The sequence below is a fragment of the Porites lutea genome, chromosome 1, assembly GCF_958299795.1.
Source record: "Porites lutea chromosome 1, jaPorLute2.1, whole genome shotgun sequence".
Classification (NCBI taxonomy): domain Eukaryota; kingdom Metazoa; phylum Cnidaria; class Anthozoa; order Scleractinia; family Poritidae; genus Porites; species Porites lutea.
The window spans coordinates 45,639,224-45,656,047 of record NC_133201.1 but is presented as its reverse complement, the minus strand read 5'-3'; the positions used below and the strand labels follow the sequence as shown (position 1 = coordinate 45,656,047).

The 16,824-nt window shown below is 37.7% G+C and overlaps 1 protein-coding gene across 1 annotated transcript; it reads right to left on the bottom strand.

Annotated features, from left to right (window-relative positions):
* Positions 1-1,640: 1,640 nt before the first annotated feature.
* On the bottom strand, positions 1,641-16,481 carry LOC140938970 (uncharacterized). Its single transcript, XM_073388518.1, has 8 exons — positions 16,461-16,481; positions 9,973-10,670; positions 8,145-8,239; positions 6,218-6,371; positions 5,719-5,782; positions 4,712-4,980; positions 3,875-4,037; positions 1,641-2,984 (listed from the first exon to the last, which is right to left on the bottom strand). Exons 2-8 carry the CDS (start codon positions 10,648-10,650, stop codon positions 2,752-2,754), a joined length of 1,656 nt encoding a protein of 551 aa, XP_073244619.1. The 5' UTR covers positions 10,651-10,670; positions 16,461-16,481; the 3' UTR covers positions 1,641-2,751.
* Positions 16,482-16,824: the final 343 nt, after the last annotated feature.

Genomic DNA, 16,824 nt, shown 5'->3' with positions numbered 1-16,824 from the left:
TAATGTACGGTTCAACCAAAACCAAAAGAAGTCGTTGGGTTTTGTAGTTGATTGCAACTTTTGTCATTTTAATGCAAGTTTAATATTCATTGCAATTTAGTCCTTATACTTCTTTAGTTATTACAATCTACTACTGAGCACGGTTCGTTTTGTGTAAATCCCTTTCAATTGTGCAATTAGTTACTCACGCTCCTTTTGGTCAGGATAGGAACGTTACATATGAGGAATTAAGGAGCTGGTAAAGAAAATCGTGGGCTCTGTTATTATAGCATGGTCCGTCCCTTTCGTCTGTGGAAATCAGATGTGTATATATTGTGCATGAAATTAAGTTATTTTCTTTTTACAGTGAATAAAAACAAACGAGTATAACTTGCGATCAAACAAATGCTGACAACAAAGTGAGATTGGTTGCAAGGATTAAGTGGCAATTTTGAAAAAGGGGAAGTTCTTCTTTGCCATAATATATTAATCATGACTAAAACTAAATTTAACTTGAAAATTGTCTTAGTTTTACCTCCAAAAGGAGCTAATTTAAGTATCAAAATATAAAACAAAAATTCCAAAATTTCTCTTTGTGAAGTGCTTTAAGGTGATTCCCTAGTTTTGCACTGCGCATCTCTTACTGCGCATAACAAGATGGCCGCCGTAAAAAAGAGCATGTGAAGTAATATTATTAAAATGAAGTTGACTGATGAGAAACGCTATTGGAATTTTTGCTTGCTGTTGTTTCTTGCCGAGGTGAGACTCAATGTGTTGGGAATCTGCATAACGTAAGCAGTACGCGTGTTGCTGAGTTTGACCTCCTCTCGGAGAACCTCGATAGTGGATGTTTAACTTGTGCTTACTCACTTTGATTTTCATTTAAACACTTTCTGTATCAAATTGTGTCCTAAATGTGATATCTCGATGTAAATTCTGTAAAAACGGATTTTTTAACACTTTCTTCCCCCTTTCACATACATTCTATTTTGAAACTCGCCCCAGTCCTCTCTCAAAAATCGGAGAAAATGCGTTTGGTGCGCACTTTCTGCAGCTCTACCGCAAAAACGAGTACGGTGACCCCCATTTTTTATTTCATGATTATAATAAGGACAGTGCTTCCTTTCGATGAGAAAAAAATTGGCACAAATCTATGTTCAGTTTTTTGGCAATTTTACTAAATTGTACGGATTGAGCCATCACGGGTCGAAAAGCGCGCGTCCAATTTAACTCTACTTTGGAGCGCAAAGTAAAAACAAGGGCATTAAAAGGCATTTTTCTGGTACGTAAGTGGATAAACAATACATTAAAGTCAAATTCTGTGTGATGTCACATGCATCATCAAAAAAATCTCTCCTTTTTGTCTAGTTTTGCGCCGCCCGCGGTTTTTGTAAAAGGGTCCTAAATAGCCGTATTTGTCAGCATTGTGACATCAAAACGAGCACGGTGACCCCCACTTTTTATTACTTTTTAATCATCTTCTTGACTTGTTACATCAGTGTACCAAGTTTAAGCTAAAATCTATGTTAGGTTCTTTTACTATGGAATCACCTTAAACGAAATAGTGCTTTGCGAAGCTTTATGATTTAAAATGTTTCAATCTTTCGAATAATCGTGTCATTGCTGCCCTCACTCTTTCGAGTCAGAGGCCCACAGTGCGATGAATATTGTTTGGTGCATTCTCTTATACTAGTAAGGCGAAAAATCGTCCTGACAAGTTATCTCTTGCAAATCTATTTACAGTAGTTATGACTGAGAAAAATACTCTGCAAACAATTAACTTTGTCATCCCAAACCGAAATCGAGTCCATGGACACCATAATATTGCTTTAAGCTACTTACGCCCTCGATAGTCCAAGGCCTGGTTAAGGCGCCGAACTTTTCATCAGCCGAACCTAATACATTGAATAAAGTACTTGAAACGTTCGGCGTCTGGGTCAGTTAGGAAAGCCTGTTTCAATTTGGAACGGCTCATCCGTTCTTTTCGCCTAGCCCGGCCAGGAATTTCGCCTTTGGAGCGACTTTGGAACGGCTTTGATTCAGACGCCGAACATTCATGTACCGAACTTAATGCATAAATTATTATAACGTATTTTGTAGGCAGTTTGACCGAAATGAGCATTTTTCGCCCTTTGAACTTAGTTCAGTTGCAATTAAGATCGACGTCTGAATCAATGCAGCCGTTCTAAATAATTTGGGTCGGCCTTCATTCGAATTAGGTTCAGCTGAAAACTTCTACGTCTGAACCAGGTCTAAGGGAGAACATGGGTTGGAAGCGCCAGGAGGCAAAAGAAAATCAGACTATTTGCCCCCTCAAACAAAAAGTGAAGGTAGAAGGATAGAAGCTTGCCTGGTCAATGAATCAAGGCATGTGAAGATTCTGGTCAAGACACAAGATTAAGTGAACAAGTGCCTAACTGCGTGCAAAAAAATATAATTTACTTAAATATAAAACTAAAACACAGTGAGGTTTTTTTTTTGGTTCGAAAGAAAAAAAATCAAAGTTGTCTTGGGAATACCGTGAGTGTAGATGAGTAAGCAGCGATCTGAAATTGTTGTCAAAACTGTGAAAAGAATCAAAACACCAGTGATAAAATAACCAGCTCTCACATCCTTCCGCCATAAAAAAGGCATGGCTCCCAGCATACTTTAGCTTTAAACAATGTGGCCCAAGAAACAAGAGCAGGTCATTCTTGATTGAAGCTACAATCCTCCAAAACAAGTTGGCCCAAAGTTACTTGTTGTAATGTTTGTCACGTGTTGTTGGGTTGTTCACACCATTTGTGGTGTGATACCATTTTCATTGTGCTCCACTGCGCGGACTCGTTGTAGCCATTCGTCGTAGAATTCTTCGTACTCGCGGATGAGTTCTTTGATTTTTGCGGATTTGTATTTGATACTTTGGATTGTTTGATGGCTCAGTAGCATTTCATGGCAGTCGCATTTGTTTTGTGCTGGCGTCAGTGAGATTAACGCGCCATCAGTTTCTTTTTCCTTCCTTTGTCCTACAAAAAAGGAAACATTCAGAAAGCAAACTTTAAATGCTCTATGAAGTTACGCTTCGTCACCATTTTGGAACCAGTTAACCTCCCAGAAACATTTCACGATACACTCATCTGGGAGTCAACACAAAAGAAAACTGACAATTTAAAAATGACGAACTGAGGCCGGTTTCACAAAAACTCCAAGTGAGAATGAGTTTTTCTAAGTTAGTCCAGAATTTTGTCGTTACGATGGGTGCTTTTCATGGCAACTTCTTGTGCCAGTAGGCTCAAAGGAGGATGTTTCTTAGTTAACTAAAAAAATTAAAGCAATGGAGGAAGTTTCTTATCATTCATATTTACACTCATGCAAATAAAGATCTCTAAATAAGCTTCTCGTAAAGGGTTACGTTGGGTGGTGCATCATGCAAACTGGTCTGTTCGAATTGCAAGTGTTATGCATCAATTTCTCAATAATTTGCATAGCCAGTAAAATTTGCATCCTAGCGCAGCTTTGCTCGCGTTTATTGCATTTAATTATTAAGGAAAGGATTGCCAGATACTGTGTTTATTCTGTTCCGGAACCATTTGTTCGACGTGTTTGAGAATACGGCTTTAACAGGCTTCTAAGACCCTGTTTACATGGAGTGGGGGACCCGGGTCTAGTGGGGTAAGTTTCTTTTGTTTTCACGCTCTGGGGGACACAAAACAAAAGATCCCTCGGCACAAAAGAAGCTACTATCTAGCGCAAGCTACCTATACCTACTCTGAATTCCAGTGCGCTATTCCAGCAAAGAAGACTGGAAAGAAGCCGCTTCATCTAATTCTAAATATTAGAGAATATTATGGCATTTTTCAAAGTGTTGTATTTGCGCACGCTGATTGAAGTAAATTAATTCAATTCAATTGCTTACGTCTTCTTGGCCGATTGTAACACAATTCCCAGGCTCCTCCGACAAACAGAAGAAATCCTAGCACGCCCAACAGAATGAATAGAACTTTTTTGAATTCTCTTTCTCTGTAAAAGAACAATCCTTCAGATGCCTTCACCTCCTGACTCACTTCATCTGTAGGGTTCTAACCGTGTAAAATTCGCAAAAAAAATAATAATAATAATAAAATAAATACATACCTTAAAATTCCGAAAAAAGGCCCCGGAGCTTATATTTTTTTAGGGTCCTTTTTGAGGGCTTGTTTTTGGAGGGGCTTATCTACCGAGGGAAATTTGCGTTTCGAAATCGATTGGGCTAGCCTTATAGTTGAGAGTAAATTTACCATTTTTGCTTTGTTTTACTTTGTATTTAAGGGCAATTTTCAAAGTACAAGCCCCCGAGGGGCTTATATTAGGAGGGGCGATTGAACGGAGGGTTTTTTTATGTTATCAGTTTGGGGGGCTTATATTTGGAGGGGCTTATACATGGATGGGTTTATTTTCGGAGTTTTACGGTAAATTGAAATAAACAATTATTTCTGACATCACAATTGAACAATTATAACACCCAAAGCATATCCTATCTTCCCGAAAAGGATACATATCTTTCTTGTTCAATAATCTAAAATCTGACTGAAACACCGTTCACGTATTGAAAAGTTCGTCATAGTTGCATTTCATCTTCTTAGATTAGTTCGCGTTTTTACTTTTCAAATAATCCAGAAACTGAGGGTCACAATGGGCTAAACTGTTAATCGTCAGCATCGGCCCAGACTCACTTCTAGCCTTAAAATAACCAACAGTGAACAAGACATCTCACCTTGAGGGGCTCCAGATTCTGAGCAATAATTTCGAAGGCTTCCTGGGGATGATTACGCACATAGCGTCTGAAGCAAGCCAACATGTTCGATGAGGCATTAGAGCGAATAGAAAGGCCATAGGTAATCGAGTGCTCAAATGTGGTCTCTATTCTAACATCGTTTTCTTTTACAAAGTCACTGTAGTAAGTCAAAACGTAGTTGTCAATCAAAGAGCCTTTCAATTTGTCAGTCATTAGGTCTTCATTCATCTTTGGTATGGAAAGGTATGCTACAAAGAAATAAAATTATTGCAGCTTTCAAATGTGTCTAATGGTATTTACCTCAAGTTCCTATTACGTGTGCCATCCCTAAATCGACTAATGAGCAATACCTCGCATTTTTGCCAGCACCCCAAGTCCGGGAAATTCCCTTGTATGCGCTGTATAAGCTATACAAGTATGTGCAGCGCCAAAGACTGTGGTTTGTAACCCCTTTGGCGTGGAACTGGGTATAGATTTTTGAGTGTAAAATAAGGTATAGAGCGTTTTTACTCACGTGTGGCCAGCATCTATGCAAATCTGTGCGAACAAAAGGAATTGTTTACATAAGAAAAGAGTTCAACTCCCACAAGATTTGTTTGGAACACCATCATGGCCGCCGCCGTTTCATTGTTTCAGAATACCATTAATATGGCCGCCGTGACGGCATGTGAAAACGCTCTATAGCTACGTTCTGGGTATGCTGTTGCTTTTATCATTTTTTTCTCCTGATATATGGTAAAGGTATGAGGGAGCATGCGCAGCATACCTTTACCCGAATTTTCCAGAAGGACCTTCACAGGGACACCAGGTAATCGGTTATGACTCTTCATTTTCGTATCCAAGAGTGTTAGCAGTGTTTTGTTTTCATTTGCCTTGCGACTGCTTTAATTCTTACTTCTCCCGTTTGCGCCTTTTTAATCACTTTCCCAAAAATAAACGTTCCAAGTAGAAGCTTCAAAACTAAGCACACAAATTTTCAAACTTACGTTTCAAATCCGCGTTCAAACTGACTCCGAATCGAAACTCCTCGCTGGCACTTACTGCACCGATCTGAAATTGAATGAAGACATCAATAAGCTTTGCACTGAATAAAACAGAAGGGGAATAATAGGCAAGAAATATATTAAAATCGAACATATTTCGAGAGCGGGATATTTTTTACTCAATTGAAACTTTGAACTTGCATGCCAAGTAAATATTAAGTATTTTCGATTTTAAAATCCGGGAAATTTTCGCTTGTAGAATCTGGAATTCATGGCTTTGAAAATACTCCACCAGCGGCTTCCGAATGAAAGGAATCGGAGGAAAGAGGCCAGAAATTCCATTCAACCAATCAGAAGCACTAACCAAAACCAAATCTGGGTAGTGACCCAACTTCAGTATGAAACTTTCTGCGCTCGTTCCTCAGACGTCATAGCCCGTGGAAACCGTTCTGGTGGCGTTCCGAAATGTCGGCTGTTTTCTCAGCCTAATATCAGAACCTACCACAGAGCCATGCACAGTGAAGTGGTGCTGAATACTGGCTGATAACGAGGCTGTTACGATTGCCGTAAATATAGCAATGATGATGATTCCAACCAGGATCCATAAGATACAAAAAATACGCGCTAAGAACGACTTAGGTGCGCGGTCACCATATCTGTAACCAAGAAAACATTATGGAGATTTTAGACTAAATATTGCTGCAAAAATAAACGAAAAATGTTTAATCAGTGGCGCTCAAGTATAAGCTGCAGTACTTTTATGAACAGACATTCCAAAACATTTAGACTCTAGGAATAGTTTTTATCCGTCTAAACACTAGAAGTAAGTGGGTTTTTTAAACCCACTTAATTCTAGTATAGTGTTTAAATCGCACTTAAAATGCTTTTTTAAAATCAAGAAACGAAACAACGAAAAAAGTAAGTATGAACAGTGAAAAAACTTAAAAATTAACCTGCTTAATTCGGACACCGGTGTCCCGAGTCTCAAACTGTCATATATCGTCGACCCACTCCACGGACATTGTTATTCTGGGAGCTGGCTATGACTGAATATCTTACCACCAGTGTCGGGCTTAAAGTATAATATTTAAAAGGTTTAAGTTTAGCCCGAGACTATGCTAAATGATTATGAGGTTTCTTCAGGAGGAAATTTTTACAGTTTCAGTTAAGAATGAAATTAGAAAACGTTTTCTAGTAAAAAATGATGTCTGCATTAGTCTTTTTGTTCATCGACAAATCATATATCCGTAAGGTCTTTTTCTGAGAGCCCTCTTAAAACAGACAACCGGGGTTAATTTAATAAAACTTTTACACGTGTAATTTACAAGTGTAGGGATTGTTTTAGAGTCTGAGAACAATAGCTACACTTGTAAATTAGACGTGTAAAAGTTTTATTAAATTGACTCTTGGATGATACGGACACCCTGGCATGTGCCTTTGGTACCCAAATTAATCGGGTTTCACTGTATGTTATTAGGGAACTTAAGAACCACGACGACGACCGGAAGTGAGTTACAGTGTCCTGCGCAAGCGCGACCAGTAGATTTCGTCGTCGTGGTGTCGTCGACGACGCCAAACAAAGTAGAATCACGTCCCCTGCAATCCACAAGAGCTTCGGCAGGTGTAAATTCACTGTTTTAGGCGTTTTTTGAAGTCCTTTGCATTTTCTTATCCTCGTAAATCCAGGTATCGTTCCTTTTTTCTCCTAACAAGCGATGTTGATTGAAAATTCGACTAATGAATTGTTTTTACTTCGAAGAATGGCAACAGCTGTGGAGGCCGAGCGAGCGAACTCGTAAGTGATAAATTTATTTGTACGTATTTACTCGGTAAGGCAAATCATATATCTTTAATATAGAGGAAATAAACTTTACATGGAAAACAGCTATCACATCAGAATGTCTCTTTTTCCAAATCTATTACTCTGACAGACGCTCGGACTCGGTTATCTCACTCAAGTTGAAAGTAGTCGAATAATCTTCGTGCGGAAAGCTGGTGTTTTTCCACTCGAAAAGGTCAGACAACGCAAAAAGTTATTCATCATCAATGAAATTAGACGTACGGCTTGAGAAATAAGATCTTGCATTGTTTTAAAAGACACCATTGCCAAAAACTTTGTTGCGAACGAACATCACAGTTTTACATTTGTGTTTTACATTCAGTGGCGACGTCGTCGACCTACCGATCGACTGCATCTTAAGTATCGTTTTTCCCGCCTAAACTGACGTTCTCGTTCCAGTCTTTTCCAAGTCAACAGACGTCGTCGTCGTGAACTTCGTCGTGGTTCTTAAGTTCCCTGTTAATTGCAACTTACCAACATTCTAGTGAAATTGACGACAATTCAATGCAAGTTTTCAAGCCCTTATTTCAGTTACAAAGAGAAAATAAGAAAAGGCATGGTCTTTCGTAATCGGGAAGTAATCACTCACCCTACTGTTGTCATAGTAACGAACGCCCACCAAAAGCCTTCCCATGTTCCATTGATGAAGGGCCTCGGAAACTCGTCCGGGTTTTTAAGACGGTCCTGTATAACAAAAATCAACGGGGCTCATCACAACTGGTGATCGCTCCTCTTTACTTAAAAAACGAATTCACGCCACTTGATAACATATAATTTGAATGAAATCCTTTGAGAAGGAGTTTCAATTTGCAAAAATTCTAGTCACTTAGTAACAATGCAATTACGCCTAATGGCTAAGAATCTTCCAATTCCATTAAAATCCCACCAATCAAAACTGATTAACTGATTAGATTGCCCGAATCGTGCTGTGAAATATTGGTAAAGTTAATCGCTCAAAGAAGTAACTTTATTTGCGACCTATTCATTAGTCAGTTTTGACTACAAATGACCGTCAATCCAAAAACCTGAATCACCATGCATCTCCCCAGAAAAAATACATATATATTACCGGTAATTACCAAAAATCGTTTTATTTTATGGAATCAATGCAACTAAAGCTCTTTCAGAAGACCGACTCAACAGGCGCTCAAGAAATAATAAAGCAGATGAGATAATCTAGGCACTTTTAATTTTTAAATCGGCCAAAAAAGAAAACAACGAGTCGGGGGGACAATAAAAAAGAAAAGAAAGAAACAAGAAAAAAAACTGTTTTACATTCTGCTCCGACAAACAAAATATAATGATCCTAAAAGTTGGCTTTGGTCGTAACGTGTTCATGGTAAAAAAAATCAAAATCTAACAAATTGAACTTTGACGGAGAAAGCGCAAAACATGATATGTCACTATGTCATTCTCACTGATAAAGCCACTGACAATGATTTTTCTAGTAGCTGGGTCAATGCCAGCGGTAAGATGTAAACCTCTGGTCTTACTGTTGTTGTCTTAAATCCCGTTTTTGAGGACAGTAGTAACAACTTCTTCTTCAGTCTAAGGAAAAAAACGGCTTTTGTGGTGAAGGGTCTAAAATTTTCCGTTTGCCATTATTTACGCCAAAATCACTTCCAGCTATTTGACATTGAAGTTCAGTTTTTAGTTTGAGGCTCTAATATATATTGTTAATAGTGCTATTCATTCGAGAAGTTTGAGGTTTGAAATCTAGCCTTTCAATTGACATCTTCTTTTGAGCAGTCAAAACAGTATCATCACAGAAGTTATGAAGATCGATGACGTTTGATCTCCGTACCCACTTAGATAAGCGAGTCCCACTGGAGTAAAGCACAATAAACCATCGACCCTTAACTCGCCTTAATACAAGGTTGAACAGAAAATAACGACATTCACTAGCGCTGAATATCGAGTACGTTCATATTGATTCATGATCGATCAGTGGAAAAAATAAAATCAAAAGCTGTCCTTGGTATAGAAGAGAATAAAAGATAGATTTTTTTTTCAAATGATGTTTACGTTTTTCTTGTGAAAATATGTACAGTTTGAACATAAGAACCGATTGTAAGGTTGAACTGTACTTACTAGCTAATTTGGAATTATCGACGATTACCCTTGTAGCTAAAGTTTGATTTTACATATATTAAGAAGAGAAGCCTGAGAAGGTGTCTGGTACGGTTTTTGTTCTGTTTTTGTTGTTGATTTTTTCCGTTGCCATTTCCCAGATCGGTTTCTGTCGACCACAGAAGACATTGTGGAAAGAAAATAGAATTTTTTTTTTCATACTTCTTCAACGATTAAGATTTAATTACCTTTACATTTTAGCTTAAGATTTTCCATAAACTTGCGCAAGTAAAGATGCATTCCAAAGCAAAAAGTAGAAGAGCCTTTAAATGCAATTAGACACTTACCAATAACCAGATGATAATACCAGACAGAGTAGCAGCGACGAGAATAAAGATGAGAATCGGCCAGGCCTTGAAGACCGTGTTCATCAGCTGCGCCGTCTTGGTGTTTTCCGTCTTGTCCCGAACAAGCAGTGCTACTCGTGGAGCCTGTACAATTGGTATATAAGGCAAGTCCTTAAACGACTCATCTCCGAGGCTTTTTCCAGTGACTGGAAAGCTAAAGTCGTAAGCCGTCTTTGGTTGATTTAGCTGTCCTTCTAGACCGCGAATAGAGTCAAAAATCTTCCCGTATTTCACTGTCGTTGAGCTGTTACAACAGACATGGAGCATTTTGTTGATAATGTGAGGAAAAATGCCTTCAACGGCAACTTTTCCATCCCGCATTCCTGGCCTCACATAAGGGCCGTAATACTGCCAGGCTGCAGACAGTGGCAGGCCCCTGGAACACTTCTCGTCAACAGATAAATGTGATATTTCAGAAGCACCTAGTTCTCTTCCAGTAAAGCTAACATTTTTCATCTCTAAAATTGTGACATGTTTAGCATGAATATCACTGGTTGATAGATAGAAACCCTCAGGGATTTTACTCCTGGATGTGGTCGAATTTTCAGGTTCATTTCCCTTGGCCGGCAGTCCGCCGACGACAAACAGCACTGCAACGCTCGCCAATACTGCATCCATGGAGGAAGTTATTTAGTTCCCTATAAAGAATTAAAAGAACATGATTTGTTGTTAGGTACCTCATAGTTTTAAACTTGTGTTTCATCTTGTTAATGGCTTATGCCATTAAACGCGTTAACGAATTTAAGATAACTTTTTTTTGTTCAAGAAGCATTGTAGAAGAGAACACAATACCTTGCCTTTAGACGAAGAGTCGCTATTGAAAAGTTGCCTCTCACCTTTAATTTACATATAACCTTCTGAGTTCGCTGAATTATCTACTTGGCGCTTGCAGCTGCAGTTTATGAATCAACTAATCTTTTAAAAACTTTGCTACGGTTTATTTATGTTGTACAAGATTGACGCAAGTCCGACGATCCACCATGTAAAACCAAATCAAAACACAATACCAAACCAAAGCAAAGGAAACAACGCTTGCAATTTTCTTAGAAGTTAGGTGGCTTCCTAGATATTACCAAGCAGGCGGTAAACCAAATACAAAACTCAAAGGTAAAATAATTCCCTGCAAAATAGTGTTTTGAAGAAAAAGGTCTTTGCAGCCGCCGGTATAACGCTTTTGATGATACTCTGGAACGTCTGGAGCCACAACCGCAATATTTTGTTTTCACAACTTGTCTAATTCCAACGGAATTATTCCCACCTGCTGTCTTCGAAGCAGAAAATTGAATTTCTTGAAAGGTAAATGTAACTTTGAATGTAACAAATGTAACTTTGTTCCGACCGGAAATATAGATATTCTGGTTAAACGCCGCGATACATTTAGGGAACTCCATCCAGTAGTTTGATACAGAATTGTGGGTTGCAACAAATAATGTTAATCAGCGGCGCTTGAAAGCTAGCGAAGGAAAGTGTCGCCCCGCAAACCTCGATCACAGACTCAATCAAAAGTCAAACTTAACCAGACATTTGAGAAGAATTCTTTACGAACATTATAATCGGGTAATAGTAACCCTTTTTCGTACCCCTTGCGCCAAATCTTCGCCTATTTATATAACGTACAAAATCTTAATAATGTCCTGTAATCTTCACTTCTTTATTAAAGTTGCTAATTGAAGATCTTCAGGATTTGCGGTTATTTTGACTGAGGTGCATCTCAAAACAGAATAATTGTCTGTTATGATTTGTGACGCTGTCCTGCTATGAAACTAAGAACTATAACCGCTTTGTGATGAGAATGGTCCAAACAGCGTTGAGTCACTTTCGTCCTTATTACGCGATCATGCGGGAGTAAGAAAATGCTAGATCGCGCTTTGAGTAAAATTAATGTTGATGATACTATAATTATACTAAGACAACTTATCGGGTAATTGAAAATCTCTCTTTTATTTCTTACAGGGAAAAGCAGGTGTTAACAAACATAGCCGTTTTCAGGGGCACCCAGCAATTTTTTTCTGCAAAATAACTGTTCGAAGGAGCAAATATTGCCTAGCACTTTCTAAAGCTTCGGAAAAGCTAAAAATTTCTGGATAACCGTTCCATATGTCTAAAATATTCGGAGGTTTTGTAATAGCTTGACTATGATTTTCGGAGGTTGTATTATTCACACTTGAATACCAAAGTATTGCGATTATTGTGAAAAAAGGTCTTCTAAAACGTTCGGTATAAAGAAAAAACGTCCCCTATAATTTTCTAATGAAAGCTGTAGGCTACTTCATGTCCCCAAACTTTCGACCAAGACCCATAAGGGTAGCTAACACTTTCGGATGAGACGAAAAAGCCACCTAAAACTTTCGTGACGACCAAAGTTCCCCTAAGACATCCGAACAGATAAACCGTTTTTAGGGCAACTCCAGATGAACCAAACAGGCTTCTAAAGCATATTGAAATCCATCTGAAACATTTCTGGCGTATTTGGAAACATTCGGTCGTTGGGTGCCCCTGTACTCTACCTGTAAGTGTAGCGTATTAGCCTCTCACGAGCCAACCAAATACCTGAGAGACTTAAACGACTGCGAAAAATTAAACTATGGATGGCAATATCTAACAACTAGGTTTTAAAAACTTCAAGATTTACGTCTTAAGACTTTGAAGAGTCTGGCTCACATTCTGCGTATACACTATAAAGTATTTGGAAAGTTGCAGCAAATTATTTATTGCCCAAAGTGTTATTAGTTAAACGCAACATGCAATGTTATTGTCAAACATAAATCGTTTGACAAATAATAGAAGAAAAAAGAATCGTTTTTGCTCGTTTAGGACTTGTAGATAACACAGTCCAAAATAGGAGACTTGAAAAATAAATAAATAAATAAATAAACATTAATTGATACTGCAGGCATTAAAATGCAAGCTTGGGTCATTGTCAGTGAATAGCCAAGGCGTATTGTTGAGAATGGTTTTAGAAATAGTTTTCGCTGAGACTTGTTTTTGATAGGCAATAATGTAGAGGTTATAAAAAAATACACTAATGAATGTAACTTAACAGTCAGAGCTATTCAAAACAACTCCGACTGCAAATGTATTATGCTTGTGAGAAACTGGGCTTAAGCTTCACTGAAGAAATTTTCATTTCCATGTAGTATAATCCCCCAAGGATGAGCGACAAATCACTTTGCGGATATTGTAACACCGGCACAGCTTAGCTATTCTTTAAACGGATGAAAAAGAACCATTAACTTGGATCTTCCTAAGATTATTAAAAAAAACCGGTCCCCCAAAAGGTAATGTTGATGCTGGGGAACATTACGCCACATAGTCGCACCCACTTTTAAGTAGCAATCATTTGGATACAAATAGGGATGTGTTATAAAAAAAGAGAAAAAGTCAGAAAGATTTTCTAACGAGAACTATAAAATCACTTCTTAGGTTTATCTCAAAAAATTTCGTTTCCTGCAGAATATATTCACTCACAATTTTAGCACACTGACACAGAGCGTGGGTTTCAATTATCATGACAGTTAAGAAGAACCAGTTGCTTGAAGGCACAGTTAACCTTTAGTAATACCGTTTTAAAAATGCATCAAGTTTGTAGCGAAGTTACAGCTACCTTTCGTAAAACAAGGCGATTAAAAACTAAAGCTTAATAAACATTTCAAAATTTATTAAATGGACTTCCAGGTGAGTAAATTCGAAGGCCAGACTGGAAATAGTTTTTTGCTATATCTGCATGTCTAAACGTCGTAACTATTCATCAGTAGGATTTTAAATGTGTACAATTCCACAATTGGCTTCAGATCCATTTAATTGCATACCAACTGAAGAACATTTTAGGAGAAGTCACCCATATTGTGAGCTGAAATGACTGTCTAGCGCTTAGGACTTGACTAACAAACTATAAATTTCGCAACTTTACCACGAGTGGTTTTGTAACCTTAAAGCAACTAAATCATTAAAAGAGTAGAAACGACAAGGTATAAGTTGTGTAAGGAAGACATGTGTAAGTCGTATCAGGAATAAGTCATGAATTTAAATCGCTACACCCTTTCACCAAAAATGAATCCAGATTATTGGAGCTGATGTTTACCGCATGCGGATGATTGTACTCTATGGCCGGCCAGCTTTCAGTGTTAGCTACCTTTTAACTACTTTTAAGTGATAGATATTCTAAATAATAACTGAACGCAATAAAAAATGGAATTTATCAGCGCATAATCGGCTTTGTTAAACGGAAAAAATATCAAATAAAGAAATGTGTGCACGGACGAACTTGACATTAGGTTTAGCCTGGAGCTCCGTGTGGGATTCAGAAAAGGAACTTAACACTTTACGCTTGAATCAGAAACCAAGAAAATCCGATCGACAAGATAGAGGTGTCCTCATTCGCACATTAAAAGGCAATCGCATTTCTAAGCACAGGCAGGAGAATGTGGATTTTTATGAGAGAACTCAGTCTTTGTTAAGTATTGGGAAAAAAAGGCAAGCTATCCACTCGTAGCCAGTGCTTTTCCAGGTTGGAAAATCATGACAACAAGAGAGTGCTAAAAGATGGTAAAATTAAAACCAGGAGAAAGATTGTCAACACTGAGAGGAGAGGTAGAAAAGAAAAAAGAAAGAAGTTGGCGCGTTACGGTTTCTCGGATAAAAGGTTACTTCCAAAACCTTTACATTTACTTTATTTCTTATTTACAAATTATTATAAAGATGTAAAAATTAACGTTCAATTTTTTCTGGTTAAGAAACGAAATCATTTAATATATTTATCCGGAAAATGACAAGATTTTTGCTTCTGAATGTTGAATATTGAAATGTTTTTGTTTCTAATACAGGGTGAAGCCTTCGACCACTATAAGAAATTAAGAATTACGTTCTCTCGAATACTTGGTGCTTTAACTTAAAAGTAACTATCCAATGCTACTTGACACCTCAATCAGTTTTCTTCCATTATTTCTGCTTCTATCGCGGTATCGTTATTATTTTTTACTTTATGCTACTGCATGAGAAATTTCTGCAATTTGATTAGCTGAGAGCAGTGGTATTTCAGGTAATATATCAAACATGAGATGCAGTGTTTCATCACCAGATGAAACACCGAGAAGAGAGTTGAAAATACGAAGCGCAGCGGAGTATTTTTGACGAACTTCGAGGTGTTTCATCTGGTGATGAAACACTGTGTCGAATGTTTGATATTTCTTCTCAAACAAAATCATTTTTGAAGGAGAAATTAAGGATGCAAATACTAAGCAGTGTTTCATCCGATTTCCAAACACTCATTAAACATTAATTTCCTTTGTATTTTCTTAATGAATTATTAATGAGTTTGAGAACTTAATTTGAAATACCTACACGTGAAAATTACAAACCTTTTGCGGGTAGTAGTACAAACAAATGAAAAAATTTAATAGCATGATTTGTACGTGACATTTGGCATAAATACCACTCGTGATATTTCAAAATTGTCTCAAATTTCACTCGCCGTTACGTAAAACAATTTCGAAATATCACTCGTGGTATTTATTCCAAATATCGTTACTAATCATGCTATTACCTATACGAATGATGTCTTTCTGAATGACCTTCAAAACTGGTGTCAGTTTTCTTCTGATTGCATTGCGACGTGTCGAATTCAATCTGACAATATATAAACTGACTCAAAATTATATGCTTCTTTAAAGCTAGTTGATGCGGAAATGAAGTCCTTACAGACGTTTCAGCTGTTTGTTCATTCTGTTCTGAACCTTGTTTACGGGCTCCTTTTGGAGAATGATAGCGTGCTCACAAACTCTCTATTTTCTCTTTATAGAGATGGTCGAGCTTGAGTATTGAGTTATGGGCTCCTGCTGCGGGGAAATATTCAAGGCAATGCACTAATCATCGTGATCATCATCATCATCATCATCATCATCATCATTATCATCACTATTATCGTCCCATTGTAAAAATAACTGTGTCCCTCAGGAGACGTGAATCCAAGAAGAACGGCGAAAAGAACACTCACATCATCATGGCGGCTTGCTGTTACCGAGCAATTCAAACTTGTCTCAAACGCTCAAGAAAGCAAAATATTGAAAAGCAACGTAACTACTATCAAGATAATATGTCCCAACAACTTTCCACGGCGGTATAGTGCCGAAATTACCTACACAAGCTTGGTATAAAGCGAAAATGTCATCATATCACCTCTGAAAACGGCTCTTTCCAAGCGCGAAAATCACTCTATTGAATAACGCATTCTGATTGGTCGAATCTCGTGACGCACACCGCCTGGGTTCTGCCTGAACTTAACAATCACACAATTATCACCTCATTATCAGGGAGAACCCAGCCAAGAATGCACAAGAAATTGTTTAAAATAGCCTCAGAAATAAGCGATAATTAACCTAAGAATGGACTTAGTTATGCTTCTTCCCACGTTATAAAAAACTCTGGCTTACCTTAATAGGTACCAGCCTTACATGTTATCCCTGCAAAACAAAAGGAATTCATTTTATCGTCCGATCTTAGAAAAGTTTAAAGGATAATTTTTAATAAAGAAATTCTTTGTTCATTATGTAATTAGTTATGAGTTTACTGAAGTGCCGAAGACCTTGCCGCGAGATAGTCGAGCGAATGGCTTCGTTAGATGGTTCTGATTTAAGTATTTCATCACCATTTCTAGCCAATAGCACGAACGTACTTTATCTATTTTATTACCTTTCCTATTCAATAATATAATTTTTTGATGCAGGGATAATTACATGACGCAAAGATGAACTGTTCTCGGCGACACTAATGAAATGAGGTTTTTCTTTAATTAGC

What these genes read in the sequence shown, in the direction of transcription:
- LOC140938970 (XM_073388518.1), bottom strand. Translation starts at nt 10,650, where the DNA reads ATGGATGCAGTATTGGCGAGCGTTGCAGTGCTGTTTGTCGTCGGCGGA. An exon ending in TTTGAACGCGGATTTGAAAC is followed by an intron (nt 4,981 to 5,718) that starts GTAAGTTTGAAA and finishes ATTTCTTTGTAG; the next exon opens with CATACCTTTCCATACCAAAG. An exon ending in TTACAATCGGCCAAGAAGAC is followed by an intron (nt 2,985 to 3,874) that starts GTAAGCAATTGA and finishes CCTTTTTTGTAG; the next exon opens with GACAAAGGAAGGAAAAAGAA.